The 22,314-nt window shown below is 31.7% G+C and overlaps 1 protein-coding gene across 1 annotated transcript; it reads left to right on the top strand.

Annotated features, from left to right (window-relative positions):
* Nucleotides 1-12,617: 12,617 nt before the first annotated feature.
* On the top strand, nucleotides 12,618-18,947 carry LOC130970933 (legumain-like). Its single transcript, XM_057897077.1, has 9 exons — nucleotides 12,618-12,972; nucleotides 13,053-13,217; nucleotides 15,117-15,273; nucleotides 15,839-15,924; nucleotides 16,021-16,220; nucleotides 16,934-16,982; nucleotides 17,096-17,305; nucleotides 18,243-18,446; nucleotides 18,553-18,947. The coding sequence occupies exons 1-9, from the start codon at nucleotides 12,733-12,735 to the stop codon at nucleotides 18,733-18,735; spliced, it is 1,494 nt and encodes a 497-aa protein (XP_057753060.1). The 5' UTR covers nucleotides 12,618-12,732; the 3' UTR covers nucleotides 18,736-18,947.
* Nucleotides 18,948-22,314: the final 3,367 nt, after the last annotated feature.

Here is a 22,314-nt window from a genome sequence, read left to right as displayed (position 1 = left end):
GTGCTGCCCTTGTGCTTTTCGCACAAAAAAACCCACGCGATCGCGTCACATGTACATAACCAATTCCACGCGACCGCGTGAGCGACGTGACCGCGTCGCATGGACTGCACAACACCCTAGAAGGAGACAGAGAGTTGCGCTGACACGACGCTGGAATCATGCGTCTAGCACAAATTCCAGCGACGCGATCGCGCGACCCACGCGATCGCGTCCACCCCTCTCCTACCCCTCCCATGCGATCACGCAATCCACGCGATCGCGCCCACCCATTTTTCACCCCTACCACGCGACCGCGTGCCCCACGCGGCCGTGTGGGTTTCAGAATATAACCCCCCAGCCACGCAAACCCTATCAGTCGCGCGCACACCCCCCCCCCACCCTCTTCCCTCTCTCTCCTTCCTCTATCCTCCACCACCACCCAGCCACCATTGACACCACCCAACCACCACCCGGACGCCGCCGAACAGATAGTCACGCGAGAGCATGGCTGGAGCCGCGCCTTTAGCATCATTTGACCCCACGCGACCGCGTCGCTCACGCGACTGCATCATGTGGAACTTTGGCCTCCCACGCGGCCGCGTGCCCTGAAAATCGACGTCAAAAAGGTGCATGGCCGAAAGTTGTGCTGGAATTAGGGTGGACTCGTGCTAGAAGCCCAAGCCCACCCACGCGAACGCATGCCCCACGCGGCCGCGTCATTTTTCAAAAATGGCCATCCACGCGATCGCGTCACCCAAAATTTGGCAAAATAAGATTTTGAACAGAGAGTTGTGCGAGCGCGAGGCTGCCCTCACGCCAGTAGCATAAATTGTGTCACGCGACTGCGCGACCGCGTGCCCCACGCGTCCGCGTCGCTTGCGCCGCACAGCTTATCCTAATTTGCCAAATATCTTATCTTTTCTTCCCCAATCCTAATTTCTTCTATCTTTTCTTCTTTCTTCTTTCTTGCTTACTTTACTTCTTTCCCTTCTCATTCTTCTTATCTTTTATTTTATTTTACTTAATTTATTTGCATATCTCATTCATTGCATCTTAATTTTGTGCATATTATTTTTATTTTCTTTTTTGAATTTTTTATTTTTCCATTGGTGTTAAAAAAAATTCTTATTCTACTGTTGCATCTTTTCTTGAATTTATTTCGGTAACTTATTTTACACTGTGGGATGATATTAATTATCTGCCAATGCTAATCTTTTATGATACTTGCACTCTATTTGCATTGGCATGAACTTGTATTGATACTTCCATTACCCACTCTCCTCCCCTATGTTACAAATTTTATACCACTGGTATGCCATGGCTTCTATTATTTTCTCACGTACATGTTGAAGCTTCCATGTAAATGAGACCCTTATCATTTGGCATTAACCCACCCATACTTTATTTATTTTCTTATCTTTATTTCTGGGTTACTTTTCTTCCCTTTTTCTTTCAGGATGGCCACCCGGAGGGGAACTGGAAGATGTTTACATGGGGAGACAAACAAGTCCATCTGCACAATCCTTAAAGAAAGGCATCAGTTGGAACAACCCGTCCACCTGCACATCTCAGCATGCACCGAGGACGGTGCAATCTTTAAGTGTGGGGAGGTCGATACCGATCTCCATGGGTTAGTACTTTCTTGTCTCAACACCAATGTTTAAATTTTCTTTGTAGATTAGTTGTTACATTTGCATGTTTATTTGATTTTTGCATATTTTACCACTTGGTTGAAGTAATATTTTCTTTTTTAAGAAAATTTTTATAGTATTTCACTAATTTAAATTAAAAACTTTTTGAATAATTTGTATGAAGAAATTTTATTTTGGAACATGGTTTACAGCTTGAACACACAAAACCAGTGAGATTTTGAGCCTATTTGATTGGTTGCATTTTATCAACCAATATTTTAATTTTGGTGTGTATTTTTCTCTCTAAAATTGTGATCTTTGTCTTGCTTGATTCTATATTTCTATTGTTTAATGTATGCATACACTTATATGATTGAGGCCTTGTTTCACTGAGCTTACATACCCATATGGCCTTAACCTTTTCATTATCTATTGCAAACCAATTTTGAGCCTATTTTACCCCTTTGTTCTTTATTTTAGCACATCATTAACTCTAAGCAAAAAACAATAATGTCCTTAATTTGAATCCTTGGTTAGCTTAGAATAGTGAGAATGCTTATGAATTAAGTGTGGGGAAGAGTGGGTTTGGAAACATCTGGTTTGAGAATTGAGTATGTTAGAATTTTCTGAAAATGTGAAAGAAATGTTTAGAACATGTTCATGCATTCAATAAATTAATCATATGCATTGAGAAAAACAAAAGAAAAAATATATAAAAAAAAAGAGCAAAATAAGTGAAAGGGGACAAAATGCCCCAAAGTAAGTGGTGAAAGCAATGCATATGAGTTGTACTTGAAATTAGAATGCATGAATATGTGAAAAACATAGTTAATGGGAAGTTAGATTTTATATTATGATTACATGAATTGTCCTAAGTTAGGTGGAATAGTTTATGTTAATTAAGGATTCAAATTTTAGTCCACTTGGCCAAATACAATCCTACCTTGACCCTAACCCCATTACAACCCTTAAAAGACCTCTTGATTTGTGTATTGGTGCATTAAATTTTTGTTGATTGTTAGATGAAGAGCAAGCTATAGAAAGCAAGATTAGTAGAGAATTAAGAGAATTAACCCTAGACACTTGAGAGTTAGAATGATATACACTACCAGTAAGGGTTCAGTGCTCAATTCTATGTTCCCTGCTTTCATGAGCTATCTTCTTCTTGCAAGTTATTTATATTGTATTTTGTGATTTGAATTAGTGAAATCCAGTTCATATTTGTCTTGAAGAACTTATTTATTTTTAACCAAGTAGGTAGAAATATTTTGCATTTAGTTGCATTCATATAGGTTGCATCTCATACATTATATCATTCCTCTTCATTCCTTTATAGCTTCTCTTGAGCTTAGCATGAGGACATGCTAATGTTTAAGTGTGGGGAGGTTGATAAACCCATATTTCATGGTTTATCTTGTGCTCAATTGAGTGGTTTTTATCAACTCTTTATCCACTTATTCATACTATTTGCATGGTTTTACATTTGCCTTCCTAATTATGTGCTTTGATTGAAAATATGCTTCTTTGGCCTTAAGTTCTCTATGTTTAATCCTCTCTTATTACCATTAGATGCCTTGATATGTGTGTTAAGTGATTTCATAGATTACAAGGCAGGAATGACTCAGAGGATGGAAAGAAAGCATACAAAAGTGGAAGGAATACAAGAAGTTGGAGAAACTGCTAAGTTGTCTAGCCTGACCTCTTCGCACTCAAACGGCTATAACTTTAGCTACAGAGATCCAAATGACGCGGTTTCACTTGCGTTGGAAAGCTAACATCCGGGGCTTCGATTTGATATATAAGTTGTCATAGTGACCGTACAGATAGGCGACGTGAACGCGTCATCCACGCGGACGCGTCGCATCTGCGAAAATCAGCGTGGCAGATTTCGCAAACAGCGAATCCTGGGCTATTTCCGGCCCAGTTTCAAGCCCAGAAAACATAGATTAAAGGCTGCAAAGTGGAGGAATGAGGGGAGACTTCAGATGCACTCATAATTCACTTTCCATAATTTAGATGTAGTTTTTAGTGAGAGAGGTTCTCTCCTCTCTCTTAGGATTATGATTTAGGACTTCTCTTAGTTTTAAGAGTGACTCTCGATCTCAGGTTTACTGTTCCTTTCTATTTAATTTTGTTTCTATTTTTAGTCACTTTAGTACTTTAATTGAAATTTATCTTTTGAATTTGGCTTATGACTTTCATGTTAGAATTTTCTTAATTAATGTTATTTGAGGTATTTCAGTTTATGATTGTTTTATTTATGAATGCTTTTTTATTTAATTCAAATAGTTTCTCTTTTGGCTTTGGTTGAATAATTGGTGACTCTAGAGTTATCAAACTCATTGTTGATTGAAAATAGGATTTCTTCATTTCATTAATTCTTATTCCAAAAACTCTAGCCTTTCCCAAGGAAGGACTAGGACTTGAGGAATCAGAATTAATTCATCCACTTAACTTACCTTCATAGTTGGAGGTTAACAAAGTGGGAGAAAAATCCAATTCTCATTACAATTGATAAGGATAACCAGGATAGGACTTCCAGTTCCCATACCTTGCCAAGAGTTTATTTTATAGTTATTTATTTATTTTTCTTATTATTTTTTGTGCAACATACTGCCCCCTTACTTCTAAAACCCCAATTTTACCTTTTTCATAGCCAATAATAAGAACATACCTCCCTGCAATTACTTGAGAAGACGACCCGAGGTTTAAATACTTCGGTTATCAATTTATTTAGGGGTTTGTTACTTGTGACAACCAAAACGTTTGTACGAAGGAATTTCTGTTAGTTTAGAAACTATATCTACAACGCGACTATTTTTATAAATTCTTTACTAGCAAAAATCTCAACGTCAATCTTACTTTTTCTTTTAGGAGCATTGCTTCTTATATTAGACTTAAATGAACATGTTCTTCTACTTTTATGTTCCTTTTTTTCTTTCTCTGTTCGTGAGTGGGTAAGTGAGGATATGGTATATGGGTTTAATTTGAGAATTAGGGTTAGAGTGAGAAAAAAAGGAGACAAGAATAGTATAAAGAATTTTAATAAAATTATAAGATAGAGTAATATTTTAAAATTAAATGTATTATAATAAAGTTATTTTAAGAATATGTAAAATATTTATTTATTAATTTAAAGTAATTATTTTAATTTAAAAGTAAAAATAATTTTATAAATATTCTTTTATTTTATAAAATTTATTACAAATTTTTAATTATTCAAATCAAAATATCTAATTTCTATTATTTTTCAAATTTAAATTTTAAATATGTAAAATATATAATTATAAAAATTATATAAGAGTTTTAATTTATTTAAATTCAAATTATCAAAAACTAATTTAATTACCTATAATAATTTATGAAAGATAAAGTATTGAACAAATAAAATAAATTTTGAGTAACTTAGATGACTATGCTTATTAACGTCGTCCTTATTTTCTTTTTCTCCTTCGATTCTATCTCTCTCTTTCTCACTCTCTCTCTCTCCATTAATGGCATCAATTTTCTTCTTTGTTGACATTGTTCTTCTCTCTTCCTTCAATCGCTCTTCTCTTTTTCTTATTCTCTTCTTCAGTCTCTGTCTTTTCTCTCTGTTTATTTCTCTTCGTCCTCTCTATTTTATGTGTGATAATAAAATTAGGAGATTAGAACTAAATTTTAGAAGAAATGGGTAGTTTAAAAACCGTAACAAAAAATAGAAAACTCAAATTTCAGCTTCATCTTATTTTTCAATCACTAAAATTTTAAATTTCAATTATACACAATGCTTTATTATTAGAAGAATTACTCATAAACTTTAACTAATATAAAATATGTTGAACTTTTGTAATAAGACATTTTTTTGTACAAAATATATTGAACTTTTGTGATAAAATAACATTTTGTTACAAAATATTTTGAACATTTGTAACAAAACACTTTTTTTATACAAAATATTTTAAACTTTTGCAATAAAACGATATTTCGTTACAAAAAATAATACATTTTGTAACTATTTAATTCTAATTACGAAAAATAATTTGTAACAATTTTAAATTTCGATACAAAAATTTTTTGTTACAAATACTTCATTTTCTTGTAGTGACTATCACTACAAGAAAAATGCTGAGTACTATAAGATTTATTGTTGGAATTACTGTCAAAATTAATTGGACGATATAAATCTCAGCGGTAAATATTTACCGTCGGATTCTCCGACAGAATGTACTGAATACGAAAACGGATCATGTTGAGTGTTACCATCGAAAATTTTTGACGGTAATATTTGGCGCCACATCATTCCTGCTCCCGCCATGTTACTCTCGAATTCATCCGATGGTAATGCCAACGAAAATATATTTTTAAAAATAATGTAACTGTCAAAATATTTTGACGATAGCCTTTTTTATTATCTTTTCTGTCAATCTATAGTATACCCTGATAATTAACTATTAAAATAGTACTTCAAACCTGATGTGAAGCACAAAAAATATAAATTACAAATACCGAATGATGGTAACAAAAATATCTGAAACAATGCTAACAATTTCAAAATCACAGAACTATGTTTATAGTCACTGAAATATATATTACAAATACAATTAGGTTTTTAAAGAAATACATATTACAGAATAATGTTTACATTAACTCTAATCAGATTCATCATCTTCTTCCTCTAGTTCATTATCCTCCTCTTCCGATATAGTTTTATTATTACATCAAACTCGTGTTCCTCTTCTTCATTGCAATTGACCCCGTCTTCTTCTTGAAAATTGTCGCCCTGAGGTGGAAGTTTGTGGGCATCTAGTCCAAGATCAATGATATCATCATCTATAATAATAGACCTAAGGGTGATGGGGTCACTGGTATCAACCACCGTTCTCGTAGGAGTAGGGTCGTCAATCTGGTAAGGTTGTTAACCCTCTGTCCTATCATCAGACTCGATGCGGCCTCTTGACTTAGTCTTAATCACAACCACCTAACTAGGCATGCATGAACCCGGATAAGGCAAACAGTATACCTGTCATACATTTTGAGGTAGAACAAAAAGATCGTAGTGCCTATATTTCCTAGTTATATTAACTTCAGTGATATTGTAAGAACCAAAATTAATTAATTATTTAATTAAAATAAAATAAAAATATAATTTAACTGTCCGAAATAGGTTGAAAATGATAAGAAATATTAAAATAGAAAATTTAATGAAAAATAGAATTTAGTGTAAAAATCTTATTTATCGCGTAAAAGCGTGTACCAGCTTAAATTGGACTGACATTGTGAGTGAGAAAACAAATTTAATTATGAGTGAATAAATTTAGAAAATTGAATTTATTAATTAGAAAAGATGAAAATAATTTAGAATTGAAAACCAGACACTAATTTTAAAGATTTTGACCCAAAGTTATGCCAAATAAACCAAAAATGCTAACAAGTTAGACAGGCCCAAGTTGGCCCAAACCCAACATATATATAAGCTAATTAGAGGCCAACCTAGCCTCATTATTCAGAAATTGAGGGAGAGGGGCGCTGAATGAGAAGAGAGGAGAAGAGCAATTGTGATATTACTCACTTCCTCCTTCGTTTGCTCATATCTTGAGCTACAAAGTTCCAATTTGCGTGTTTTTACGGCCACGTGAAGTTCTCACTGAGCCTATCATTTCTAGCCAAACAAAGTTGGTATGAACTTGAAATTCATGCTCCAGTTCTCTGCCCTAATAGATTTCATGTTTTGGGTTTAATTATTGAGTGGATTTTGTGATTTTGATTGTTTAGGTGGTGATTAACCTTGGGTTATTGTTAGATTTTGTCCCAATCCATAGTGGGTAAGATAAGAATGCTCCTAATCTTGTGGTTTGTCATATTTGTGAATCCTAGGATTGATTTTGGTATATTGATGGATATAGTTTGAATTATTGTTGATTGGAGTTGAATTGAAGAATTGATGCAATTGGAATTAAGATTTTGGGGCTGAAGCTTTGTGAAACTTACTTGGAGATCATTTGGTGATTTTGTGCTTTTGTGTGAATCAGTCAAGGTATGGTTTCGATTTTTTTAGTTAATATATAATGTTTTATGAAACTTAGGCTAGTAGCCCTTAAGATAGGATTGAATGATTGGGTGTATGGTTAATTGTATGTGAATTTTATGTTTGAGGATAAGTTGTATGATGATGATGATGATGATGATATGGAGTTTTAGAATGTGGGATAAAGGTTGAATGAGTTGTATGTGTTGGAAAATTATTATCATGATATTATGATGAGTATTGATTATTATTGTTGATGTTGATGTTGATGACAATTGGAAATAATTGTGAGTTTTAATGATGTTAAATTGAAGAATAATGATTATGATGAAATTGTTTAATGGTTGATAGTGTTTTGTGATGATTATGTTGATGATGATGTTGATAAGGATCTAAGAAAATTATGGAAAATTGAATGGTTTAGATAGTGGTATAATTGAGAGATGGCTAACAAATGTTTAGTATATATTTTAGGTTGTTTTAGTGTTGTTTGGGTTGTGAGTAAATTGGTTTGAGTTTTGAAAGAATAGAGGATTTGGCACAATTTTGATAAAAACAGATTTTTAGCCAACTTCGGCGGACCATAACTTGAGCCTCAGATTTTGTATTTGAGTGAAATTTATTTAAAATTGAGGATAATTTTAAGAGCTTTAAAATGGTTTAAAGATTGAGTAAATCGGAATTTTGTAGAGGAAGTTATGGACGTCGGAAGTTAGGTTCAAAAAAATAAATTTAGCTAAGTTGCAGAAAACCGGAATTTCTGGTTTGGATGCCCACGCACCCTATGGTGCGCACGCATGTGACAGAGCAGGTGTTGACACTCGTGCATACGCATGCCCTGTAAATTTTACAAGTTGTGCGTACGCACAGTATGATGCATATGCACTAACGGGAAATTATTATCTGGAGCATGCGTACGCACAATATGATGCGTACGAACGATGTCTTATTTTTCACACAAACTTCTGTTTTTAACTGTTTGACTTCTTGGCAAGATTGTAAACTTCCGTAAAATACTGTTTTGGCCGAAAGTGACATTTTTAAATGTTTAACCAATCCTCTAGCCTTCTAAACTTCTTTAATTATTGTTTGAGATCCCTAGGTAATGTTTTGGACTTGGTACGAGTGAGAGAGTTTTGGGTGAATTAATCAGGTTATATGTTATTAGTTTAGAGCCGATGACTAAAATTTTGGAAGGCTTGTGGATAAAACTAGTGAGAATTGAATTATGGAGTATTTCATTGATGAGGAATTGATAACTGGTTAAAAGTAAGTTGGACACTATATCCCAGGATTAAAAGTGAGTCGGGTACTATATCCTAGGATATCTATATGGTTTATGAACTTGAGAGAACTTGAGAAATGAGAATGATTATGATGAGTTGAGAAAGTGAAGGTTGGTGAAAATGTGGAACATCAGCAATGATCACTGGATGATAAATGATGAAATGTTGTTTTGGTAAGTCGCTGCGCGCCTCAGGCAAGGACGGTAGTGAATCCTTCTTGTCGAGGTAGCAGTGCTGGCGTAGGGGCTGCGGTAGTCTCCCGCCTACGTTCAAATGTGAGGGATGAGATAATATCCCGCTCGCATAACCTTCTTTGCCGCATGAGTGAGTCGGACACTATAGAGTGGTCGGACACTATATCCCAGGAGACGATAGTGAGCAGGGCACTATATCCTTGGCTATAAAGAATGAAGGCCGTGGTAGGTTGGTGAAGATCGTGGGACAACGGTGACTAGTATTAATTAGAAATTCCCTAAGTTAGACTACCCTGTTTATGGTTTAATTTCTATAATTTTCTAAGCTTGAATACTTGTACCGTTGTAAAGCTCTAGGATTGTCTTTGACTTTCCAGAACCTTATATCTTTTCTATTGGGCACTGTTACCATACTGACAACTTCTAGTTCTCATACCATATGTTATTGTTATTTTTCAGATGTAGGTCGCAACCCATCTCTGTGAGTTTGCTGACGTGGTGACAGAGCGGAGGATGATTTAACTTTGTTTTGTACCTTATTTTATTATTAGTTCTCTCATTTTTGTTATGTTGTCTTAGAGGCTTAAACTTTGAGAGATAGGATGTTAGCTGTTTTAACTTATAAAAACTCTATTGTATCTATTTTTACTAGTCGGTCTAAACTCCGCGGGTTAAGACTAGTTCCTCTTGACTATTATATATATATATATATATATATATATATATATATATATATATATATATATATATATATATATATATATATATATATATATATACCTTGTTTAACTTATGCTTCGTATATCGTGCCTTCTCGTTTTAACTATCGTGTGTGAACGCTTCGCACTTTTGTATATCTATTTTATGTGTCATTGAGCTTTATTTTTTTATCGGGCTTCTAGTATATTATATTCCTTGATTATATATTATTGTAAAGAGCTTTAGAACTATCGTGACACTTTGTTGACCTTTTCTTTACAGTTAGAGGTAAGGCTTAGAGTGGTAGGGTGTTACGGATATCGTAGTCCTTATGCTTTCGTGTTCCTTGTCACAAATTGGGATCATACCATTTATATTTAAATACACACACCTTGTATGTAGTACAACAGAAATACTCTAACTTAATTATGTTGTGCAAGACACCAAACCAATTAGAGTGACCCCGCCTGAATCCCCTAGAATTCAATGAACAATAGAAATTATTTAAGATTTTAGAAAATTTGATAGAGTGTCTCCTATAATTAGAATCTCCCGTCGAATACAATTATCAGTATATAACATACTAAACACGTAGTGAACAATTTAAATAATTCATAGACCTTCTACTTGATTCAGCAACATCAATCAAATAAAAACAATAGTTTTCACATAGAAAACAGCTGCAGGCATAAATCATTAACATACAAGCAGCAGTAAAACATCAATTCCTAATTGTTCCAGCAAACAAGGGTTTTGAGAAGGCGTCACTACGCGAATGATCGAGGATAAATGTCGGTCTATAAATTTCTCAAAGAAATTTTGTTGTAAGCATAGTTCAAACCAATAATTAACTCTCAATCAAAGTTTAAAAGGTTGTCACAATACAAATCAAATTAACTGGAAGTATTAATCTCGGGTCGCTCTCCCTAGAAATCGTAATCGAGTGCTCAATTATTGGCTATGAAGTATTTTAGGGTTTTTGTAATAAGAGACAAGAAAATAAAACCAACAGCTAAGGAATGTAAATGCTAAAAGCTACTCAAGGCAAGGATTAAGAGTCAAGGTATCCTATCTTGGACTATTGACCACAACATGGTGATTACAAAGAGTTAATTCTATTTAGTTGTCCTCTAACATCGGAAGGTTAAGTGAAGTGGTCATAATTGGTCTTAGAACCAACTAACAACCCTAAATCACCAATGAAACTGGACATCAATAATCTCAAGGGACCTAAGTCCTCAATCACAAGGCAAGAGTATCAAAATCTACTCTAAAATTCAACCAAGCATTTTATTAAACACTTGGAAGGCATAAAATAAAAGCATGGTAAAATTGCAAGAATATAAAATCTATGGCTACCAAATGCAAGAAAACAATAATAACAACTAGATTAAGCAACAATAAACAAAGAAACATAAAATTTCATTAATAGAAATTAAATTCAACAAAGAGTTCATAAATATAAAAGTGACATAAAAAGAAAATTAACAAGAAGACTAAGAAGATTAAAGCAATGGAACAAGGAAAAGTAAAGGAAACTAAATCAAAACAAGCAATTAAACCTAAATCTAAGAGAAATCTATCTTAATCTACCCTAATTCTAGAAAGGAGAGAGAGCTTCTCTCTCTAGAATATAACCTAAAGCACGTTACTATTCTACTCCTAATTGATTTCCCCTTGTTTCCTCTTGAATTCTGCATCAAATAGCCTCAGAAATGAGTTGGATTGGGCTTCTGCATCCCCAGAAATCGCCCCCAGCGTGTTTCTTTAATGAGGTCACATGCTGCTTGTCACACGTATGCGTGGGTCACACGTACGCGTCGCTTGGCGAATTTCTGGTCACGCATACGCCTCGCATGGCAGATTTCCAAAACTTTATTTCTTCATACTTTTTCTACTTTTGCATGTTCATTCCTTCAATCCAATCTTTACCTTCTAAACATGAAATTACTCAACAAACATATCAAGGCATCGAATGGAATTAAAGTGAATTAAATTTAGCAATTTAAATGTCTAGAAAGCATGTTTTTACTCTTAAGTGCAAATTAGGAGAAATTCACAAAATCATGCTATTTTATTAAATAAATATAAAAAAAATTGATTAAATTCTCTAAATTCAACACAAGATAAACCCTAAAAGTGAGATTTATCAACCTCTCCACACTTAAACCATGCATGTCCTTATGCTAAACTCAAAAAAGATAAGAAAGGAGTATTAACATTTATTCAATGCAAAATATCTAAATACAAACTATCTATATGCACTCTATCTAAATGCATGCAACTACTTGGTAAATAATTATAAAATCATTTGAAATGTATCTTGATAGAATATTAATATATAATATTCTAAATATGTTCTAATAATTATATAAAAATATATAATATTCAAAAAAATAACTATACAACCATAATTAAAAAAATATTAAAAAACTATTAGAATTTATAGTGATCACTTTTAGTCATTAATCAAATTCTTTTAGTTTAGTAATCTAACAATATATTTTAACTCATATATTTAAATATTAATGGCTAATTAATAATTAAAATAATATTTTTTTACCATTTTTCCTTTAAAAAAAGTTTGATTATCATCCACTTTTGAGCATGCGTAACATAACACACCTCTTACAAACTGAAAATAAAAAAGTAGAAGAAAATGGGGAGGTTGAGTGAATATTTTCGGAAAAAAGGAGCAACATAGTAAACAGACACGGACACACTAACTAAAAAACAGTATAGAAAGAGGAGAAAGAATATCTCACAAGACTCTCAATATCATTCTTTGCCATAAAATAAGGCACAATCACACATCCTTTCCCTCCCTTCCTTCTCATACTTTACTATAAATATATAAATATCTATGCACATATAACAAAACTCTCATAAGTCATAACTCTTCTGTTTCCTGGTTATAACTTCTTCAGTTCCTTCCTATGGCGATTGCATACTCTTTTCTTTCATCATCATGGTCATGGATGCTGTTGTTCTTCTTCTTGTTGCTGTTTCTGAATATGCAGGGTAAAGCGTCGAGGCTGAACTCGTTCTATGACTCGGTGATTCGGTTACCCTCCGAGTCAGTGTCAGAGTCAGCAGAAAATGATGAAGTTGGTGGTGGAACCCGATGGGCTGTTCTAGTAGCTGGTTCAAGCGGATACGGCAATTACAGGCACCAAGTGCGTGCTTTTGATTTGTTTCTTTCACTTTTCTTCTTCTTTCCTTCCTTAATCTTATGCATGTTTAATGCACACAACAGGCAGATGTGTGCCATGCGTATCAGTTGCTAATAAAAGGTGGACTCAAAGAAGAAAACATAGTTGTGTTCATGTATGATGACATAGCCAACAACGACTTGAATCCAAGGCCTGGAATCATCATCAACCATCCTCATGGTCAAGATGTCTATGCTGGCGTCCCCAAGGTAACTAAATTCAACTCTTAAATATCTTTTATCCTTTCACCCCTCTTTCATCAGAAATTTCAACTCTGCAAATTTTCAAGAATTTATTCAGTAATTTTTTTTAAATCTACAAATTCATAATGAAAATTTTAAAAAGTTTACTTATTCTTTTTTTTTTTTACGAATATTATTTAGACTCTTTTTGGGTATTACTTCTACCGACGAAGAATTATAAAAATAGTGCAATTTTGTATGGTTTAAAATAGTCAAGCTAAGAAGATTAAGAATTCAACAGCTTAGTAGACATGTTCATCTTTTACTCACGAGTCCCGAGATTAAATTTTAAGAAAATGAAAAAAAAAAAAGACTGACGATGAGAAAGCCAATTATGATTCATCATTGAGCCAATTAAATAATAAACTCTGGAAACAGAAAGCAAAGACAAGAATAAAAAACTAGAAACACCCGAAGAAAACCCAATGCTACATACAATACAAGTGGGGGAACTGCATGCCGTTGATTAATTAAAATTTTGTCGACTTGTGACAAATCGTCAAATTGGCCCATTGCAAGTTTTGCCAAATTCTACAATCTAAAAGGCCAAGTGTCAAGAGTTTTTGCAATTTTTCCTTTCCTTGAAAATAATTTTCTCCTCTCGTCTTTAAGAAACAAGGCATGCCAACAAACAAATTAAATATGAGAGGTTCGCATGGTACTAGTACTTATATTATTTAAACTATAAATTTATATGGAGTTGTTTTTATATAAAATTTATAATTAAAAATTATTGAATATTAATTTATTCAAATATATTAAATTATTTAATAATTTTTAACTATTAATTTTTCATAAAAATAATTGAAAATAAGTTTTCACCATTATTTAAATGCTACTTTTTTTTGTGTCTATTTAAATAGTAATGATGAATTGCTGGCAAGTAGCCTTTTTCATTTGGAAAATAAATTAGTGCAACATGCGTGCACGGAGAACATAGAATTATATGGAAGTACTTTTGTTCTATGTAGGAAGCTAAGGAACAATGAACAGAAGATATTTTATGTGTATACACTAAAGTTTATGAACCATTATGATTTGATAATACGAATAACAATTTTTTAATAATTTCTTAAATATGAACCAAAAGGCCTTCCTTTAAAGTTTAAATGAGGTGTATCACAACATTCCTTAATTTTACCAACTAATCCAATTCTGAAGAACAAACAACTTCACTACCCCTAATTATTTTACCATATTTGGCACTGGGCGGAATTAACAAGAGGATTTGGGTATCCAAGTATCAATGGATGTGGAGTGACTTAAAGTCTAATAGAATTTGATTAGTAGAAAACATTTCAAAATCGTTATTGCGTTGTTGGAAAGGCTATTAATGTGGTGAGTCACGTCTAGACAATGTTACATCAAAGTTGGGGTTCTCTGTTGATAGTATTTTCTTTAAATAATTAGATTTAATAGGGCAACTTAGAATTAGAAAGCAACCTACATAGTTTAAAGTTTCTGGAGACATTGACCATATTCATTATCAGAAAGTCAATTGACACAAATAAACAAATAACTAACTATTTTAGTATATTTAGAATAAAATATTTTTAAAATTGATTTGATTTGATTTAAAATAAATCAAAATAAATTAAAATGAAAAAAAATTATTTAGAATAAATTATATAAAATATATTTTTTAAAACTGATATGATAATTTGATTTTTATATTTTTATTCTTTATCTATTCCATTTTTTTATCACAGTTGAATTTCGACATTCTCGATCTGTTCTAACTCTTTCTTTTATATTAATAGTTAAAGGATAAAAATGACATATTTTTAACATACTATTTCAATTCCATTATTATATTCTAAAGACAGATTTAGTAAATTTGAATTGAGCTCATTTTATTTCGTGTAGGATTACACAGGTGAGAACGTGACAACTCATAATTTATATGCGGTAATTCTTGGGGACAAGAGTAAGGTGAAAGGTGGAAGTGGCAAAGTAATAAACAGCAAACCTGATGATAGGATATTTATATATTATGCTGATCATGGAGGCCCAGGTGTTCTTGGTGCGTTAATCATCTCTTCCTTATTTTGCATTATAATTATAATACTAATCGTAATTTAATAACAAGCTTCTATATTATTCGAGTTCATCTATAATGATATGGGTTGTGTACTACTTTTTTTCTTTGCTAAATTTGATATGAGAATAAAACTGGGCAAGGGGGAAAAATGTTTATTTTGCTAACATATAAATGTAACTTCCTATTTTTTTTTTTAATTTTATTTATAACGATTCTAAACTGATCCAGATTTGTATGAAATTTCGCCTTTTATTTTGATCTAATGCCAAACACACCTATTATGTGAAAAATCACCTCATTTGAATATTGGCAATCTTTTTTTGAATAAAATAAATAACTTATTTGTAGTATAAATTTTATGAAAACGACCAGAGTTTTTTTTTTTTTTAAATAAACTCTTTTAACTATATATAAAAAAAAGTTTATGCTATGTATAATTACTTTTAAGAATCAGAAACAAATGCAGCCTTAATCTAGCAAGTGCTATACATTGGTGGATTGGTGGTGTAGAAGTGATTGCAATTCACTGTCTCCCATTTGATTATAGGGATGCCAAACACTCCAAACCTTTATGCCATGGATTTTATTGACGTCTTGAAGAAGAAGCATGCATCTGGAGGTTACAAGAAGATGGTAATTAAAGATTTCATATATTGACTAAAATATGCTTACCATTACTAATCATCATGAATGTGCAATTAAGAATAATTATATGGTATGGTTGTGTAGGTTATATACGTGGAAGCTTGTGAAAGTGGGAGCATATTTGAGGGTATAATGCCAAAGGATATAAACATTTATGTGACAACTGCATCAAATGCTCAAGAGGCTAGTTGGGGAACTTATTGTCCTGGCATGGATCCTTCTCCTCCTCCTGAATACATCACTTGCCTTGGGGATTTGTATAGTGTTGCTTGGATGGAAGACAGGTACTAATACATAACATATGCTTCTTTTACATGTTATTATTTAAATTTCAACTTAATCCCTCGAACTAATTGTATGCACTAAAATAATCTCTAAAATTTTAATTGCACCAATGTCTCTATTAATAAAAATACATTATATTATTTTTTTGTCATTTTTTAATCAGTAATTTATCACATCGTTTTAGATAATAACATGATTTACTTTTGACAAATTTAGGGACATATAATTGATGCAATTAAAATTTGAAAATTATTCCAGAATACAAGACTAATTTTGGGATATAATTCTACTTTCACTTTTGAAAAAAGTCTAAAAACTAATAGAATTTATTGATTTTGGTCTGCATTTTTAGTCATCAATTCTCAATTTTTTTAGTTTAACAATTTAAAAATATATTTTTAGCCCATACTTTTAAACATTAATTATTGATTAACTATTGGTTAAAAACAATAAATTTCATTGCCCTCCAACATTTTTGTTCGCTTTTTGATATAATTTTGTATCTATGCTTGTAGTCTTATACCAAATTTATGACACTAGTGTGACATGGATATTCGTCTATTGCGTTGTAGTCAGATGTAGGACAACTAGATTATCCCCTTTGTCTGTTGCAGCCATCACCATGACCATGAGTCCATGACCAACACCATAAACATAGACATAAATTTAATTAAGTTGCAAAACTGAATCATGGCACTTGAATTCTCTGCAGTGAAAGTCACAATCTAAAGAGGGAATCGGTGCAACAACAATACCAATCGGTAAGATTAATTTTGACCATATAATAACAGTGCTTCGTTAAATGTTAGCATCAGCCATGAGCGAGGATAAGAACAATTAAATTAAAGAGGGGCTATATATTTTTGTTGAGCAGGTGAAGGAACGGACCTCAAATTTTAACAACTACGAGCTTGGTTCCCATGTGATGGAGTACGGTGATACACACGTCAAACCGGAGAAGCTTTATCTGTACCATGGTTTTGATCCTGCCACAGTCAACTTTCCTTCTCTTAATGGAATGTTAGGAGCGCCCGTGGATGTTGTTAATCAGAGAGATGCAGACCTGATCTTCATGTGGCAAATGGTACTCTTAGCATTTTCTCCTCAATCCGTTAACCACAATATTTTCTTTATTAAATCTCATCTCATTGTGGAATAAATACACACTAGAGATCACATTCTGATCAAATGGTTTTAAGTTTGATATCTTGAAATTGGACACTAATCTATAGTATTTGGTAAATGTCTTAAAAACAGAATAAAAATATCAATTTTGATTGTTTAGATAGAGAAAAGATTAGTCAATTCTTCTTATAATTTTTAATTTTATATGAAACAGACATTAATTATTCTAAATATACGCTAAAATCAGTAACTAGTATAAAATATATGTTAAAATATAAAATGTATATTAAAAATAAATTAAATAGCATATATTTATACACAAATATATCATATATAATTTTTTTAAATAAATATTTTATTTTTTATTAGATGTTTTTACTGATGTGCCATATTTTATAAATTTATTATTAAAATGTGATTTTTAAAAAGTAAATTAGTCAAATACCATATTTTTGTTAAAAGTGACAATCAATTTATTATTTTATTTTAAATATAATTAATTACAGTAACATAAAAATAGTGGTATTTGAGTAATTAGTCTAAAAAAAAAAGTAACATTTTACTATTTTAGTATTAAGTTTAAAAAAATGACTTAACGTTCTTTTATCCTTTTCTTTCTCTTTTTGCCGAACATTTTTTTGGCATGTTGGCTTTTGTAACTATTAATGGTTGCACTTGCATGTTGTATTAAACTAGTTTTTTAGCTTAGTTTGATGACAATAATAAAAAAGTCTCGTGATCCACAAATTTAATTCAACAAAATATATAAATTTAATTATAATTTTAATTTTTTTATTGTTGTGATGGACTAAGGCGAAAGAGTAGTTTAATACGTTACTTCTCTAGCTAGCTACTTTGCTTAACTTGTACGTATAATTGGTTTTATTTGAATGCAGTACAAGAGGTCAGAAGATGAACCAGAAAAGAAGAGAGAGATCATGAAGCAGATTGCAGAGACAACAAAGCACAGGAATCATTTAGACGGTAGCGTGAAATTGATCGGAGTATTTCTTTATGGTCCAGCAAAAAATTCAGTAATAGAATCCGTGAGGGAGCCCGGTCTGCCCCTTCTTGACGATTGGACATGCTTAAAATCAATGGTAATAATTGATTACTCATCTTCTTCTACTTAAGTAACATTCACTCATTGATTATGTTAAAATCTTATAATATTAAATCTTTTTTTCTTCCCTGACACTTGATTAGGTTCGAGTGTTTGAAACTCACTGCGGATCGCTGACTCAGTATGGCATGAAACACATGCGAGCATTCGCCAACATTTGTAACAGTGGCGTTTCTAAGGCCTCAATGGAGGAGGCTTGTATGGCAGCTTGTGGTGGCTATTATGCAGGGCACTTACATCCATCAAAATTCGGTTATAGTGCATGATTTAGGATTATTGTACTATACTCACAAATCGGAAAGTATTTTTCAACCTTGTACAAAGATGTAATTTTCTATAAAAATAGTTAGAATAGTTTTAATGTAAAATATGAATCGAAATATAGTTTAATTGAATAATTTGTATAAATTATTATTATAAAATTACTTATTCTAAAAATTTTAAAGGATAAAAAGTGATACATGAATTATATTTTTAATACGTTTTTCGATATAAAATACTTTTGTTTATGTGAATTTTTTATATAATTTTTTTATTTATTTTAGAGAAAAGTTTATTCTCTTTTCCTAAGAGATGCTAAAATAATATTCATTTCTCTTCTATTTGTAAAATATACATTCTCCTCTCTTGTAACTTTTAAAAAACCTTTTTTAATCCATTTTAAATTGTTTGTGTTAACTAATGTTAACTTTATTTATTTAAAAAAAATCATTTTTTACAAAAATACTCTTTAGCAAAAATTTTATTTTTTTGTCATTAAATTTGCTTACCAAAATGTCCTTTAATAAATATTTTTATTGATTAAATTATATTTTTACCAAAATATTTAAAAAATTAATATTAAATTATATTTTTCTAAGATACTCTTCAATAATTTTTAATTATTAAATTATGATTTAACCAAAATTTTGTTAATAATTATTTTTATATTTTACTATAAATTTTTTATATCAATATATATTAATATGTATAACAATTAATATATATTAATATCAAAAAACAATCATACCAAGATTTTTTTTATTTAATGTTAAAATAATATATATTGATATTAAAAAATTAATAGTAAAATATAAAAATTATTGTTAACGAAAATTTTAGTAAAATCACAATTTAATAATTAAAAGATTATTGAAGAGTATCTTCGAAAAAATAATTTAATTATTAAATTTTTTAAAAAATATTTTGATAAAAATAAAATTTAATTAATAAAAAATAATTTATTAAAGGGTATTTTGGTAAGCAAAATTTAATGACAAAAAAAAATTATTAAAGGGTATTTTGTAAAAAATAATTTATTTTTCTTAAAAAATAGATAAAATTAACATTAGTTAACACAAAAATTTAAAATAAATTAAAAAGGAGATTTTTTAAAAATTATAAAGAGGGAGAATACATATTTTACAAATAGAAAGAAAAGAAGTATCATTTTATTATTTTTTAGGAAAAGAGAGTAAAATTTTCTCTTTATTTTATACTAATTTTTTTTGGATCATCAATAATTAAATTTTAAATTTTAAATTATAAAAATTCTAATATCATATCATAAAATTATTTTTTTCAAAAGTTTAACTTAATAAAAAAAAAACTGTATAAATAACTATACTTTTAAAAATTACTTATCAAGTGAGTAGCAATCATTAGCTCATTGTTGATTATTTCATAATTTTGTACATACATCAAGTGAGTCCATTCTTTTTTCCTTCGGGGTACAACTATAAATATGCTTGTATTAGGATGTATATTTTTCCAACACGAATTACTTTCTGTAGAAGTTTTTAATTTGTGATCGCTTAAAGAAAAAGTTTATCTGCGACTCCAACTATTATTAGTATTTGGTATTATAGATATAGATAGAGCAACATATTTGGCGTCGCCTTTGGAGTCGTTGTGCCGAGTAAATATTCTGCTGAACTTTCTGGAACTCTGATATTCCACAAGGTATGGTTATTACACCTGGATGATCAAACCCATACACTTTCTCTGCCTTCTCTAGAAGCTTCCCAAGCAAAGGGTGGTTCAAGTGTGGGCACCAAAACTCGTTGCTTCTCTCCCTCCGATTCTCCAACATAAATTGCCATATGTCCCTTCGGTACAACCTCTATTGGGCTTAGGCCCAATTCAACATACCTGTTCTTTAAAGAGCTTCCAGGCCCAATACAACGCACCCATTTCAACATCACATGCTTGGGGTTCATGCCTACAAGCTGCCTTTCTGACTTTCTCATCGACATCTAATTAATCCAAGACACTTTTTGTTATTATGGAATGATATGAAAAAAGTTTTGTTTCGTTCCTCCCTGCAAATTATATGTGTATACTAAGTTAAGATATTATATGCAAATAAAAAAATATTATTCATGATATGTTAAAATTCATCCTCCAAATCAGTTACTATATATTATATATTTATTTATAAATATATATATTATTTAATTTATTTTTAATATATATATATTTATTTATATTTTAATATATATTTTATGTATTTTATACGAGTGACTAATTTTTAGTCGATATTAAGTAAAAGTTTATATTAGAACATACCTCTCCCTTGGGTTAACAGCCGACGTAATGGCGTCCCCACCTTTCCATTGGAGAAAGATTTGATTCTCGTGGTTACACCGGGTTATTACTATCATATCATATTGAACTATAAGAGTTGAAGATATTGAATGGAATGAGAGAGTACGTTTGTTGTGTATGTGTGACAAATTTTTAGAGATGCTTTGATTATTTGATCATTAGTAGGGTTGCTCCTTTTAAAAGACTAAGAATTGTGTCGTTTTTGTCATGTGTTGGAGTGGTGGTGTAGGATTGTGTAAGTGGTGATGATTAATAATATTAATGTAATTATAATTTGGTTAATTTAATTAGCGATAAGGTGATGTGCACAAAAGGAAGCACTAATGTGGCACAACTTTTGACCAAGAACAAGAGAAATGTTCAATTTTGTCAAGCTGTCACATGTCTTCTTACGCAAATATGCCAAACTTGGAAATATTATGTTATTAACCCTTAAACCTGGAAAAATATGTTATCGTTATATTTAAAAAAATTTCCTAGTTTCTTTCAAAAGGTAATATGTATATTATTTCTTCGTCCTTTCGATATTGCCCAAGAAAGTTCTTATACATTTTCTTTTGGTGTTTATATTGCTTGGGAAAAGAAAATTAGTTAATTCGGTAGATCTCCATCGGATTGTAGTGTTATATTACCAGGTACTGTACTTTTTCTTTTGTCCTGTGTCAACACGGTATATTTTCTATCTTCAAACTAGAGTAATACCGGCCCTTCGCACAGAATGAGTACTTATTTCGTAGTACTTTTTTTTTTGGAGTGAACTATCAATTTGATTCCTGACCATTTTTTTGAATAACAAAGTAATCCCTTGCGAATAAAACAATTCACTTCGGTCCCTGTCCTATACTTCTGTGACACAAGGCGGTCTCTGTGGGTAGATTTTCAATAACTACAATCGAAAAACGCTGAGCTGGCACGGTGAGCGTGTATTAGTTTGCAGATGTGGATGACACCTCAAATGATCAGGGAGTTAATTGTCTCCATCCACTTCAAATGGTCAGGGGTTTAATTGTTCCCATCCACTTCAACCAAAACCACCTCCCTCTTCCATCTTCACTCAACTGCTACGCCGGAATGGAGGAACAGCCACCACCGCCCACCTCCGCCATCCCCAACCAACCTCCGCCATCCTCAGCCATAATTGCCACCATGTCGAAGAATGTATAAGACCAATACACAACCCTACAATAGCCTCGAGGAGGAAGTTTCCGACGGCAAGGAAGGCAATGGAGTCACCAAGCTCGATGTGGAGGAAGGAGAAA

This window comes from Arachis stenosperma, chromosome 1 (assembly GCF_014773155.1).
Source record: "Arachis stenosperma cultivar V10309 chromosome 1, arast.V10309.gnm1.PFL2, whole genome shotgun sequence".
Taxonomy (NCBI): domain Eukaryota; kingdom Viridiplantae; phylum Streptophyta; class Magnoliopsida; order Fabales; family Fabaceae; genus Arachis; species Arachis stenosperma.
Note: the sequence above shows the minus strand (reverse complement) of the source record. Positions and strands in the feature narration are given on the sequence as shown.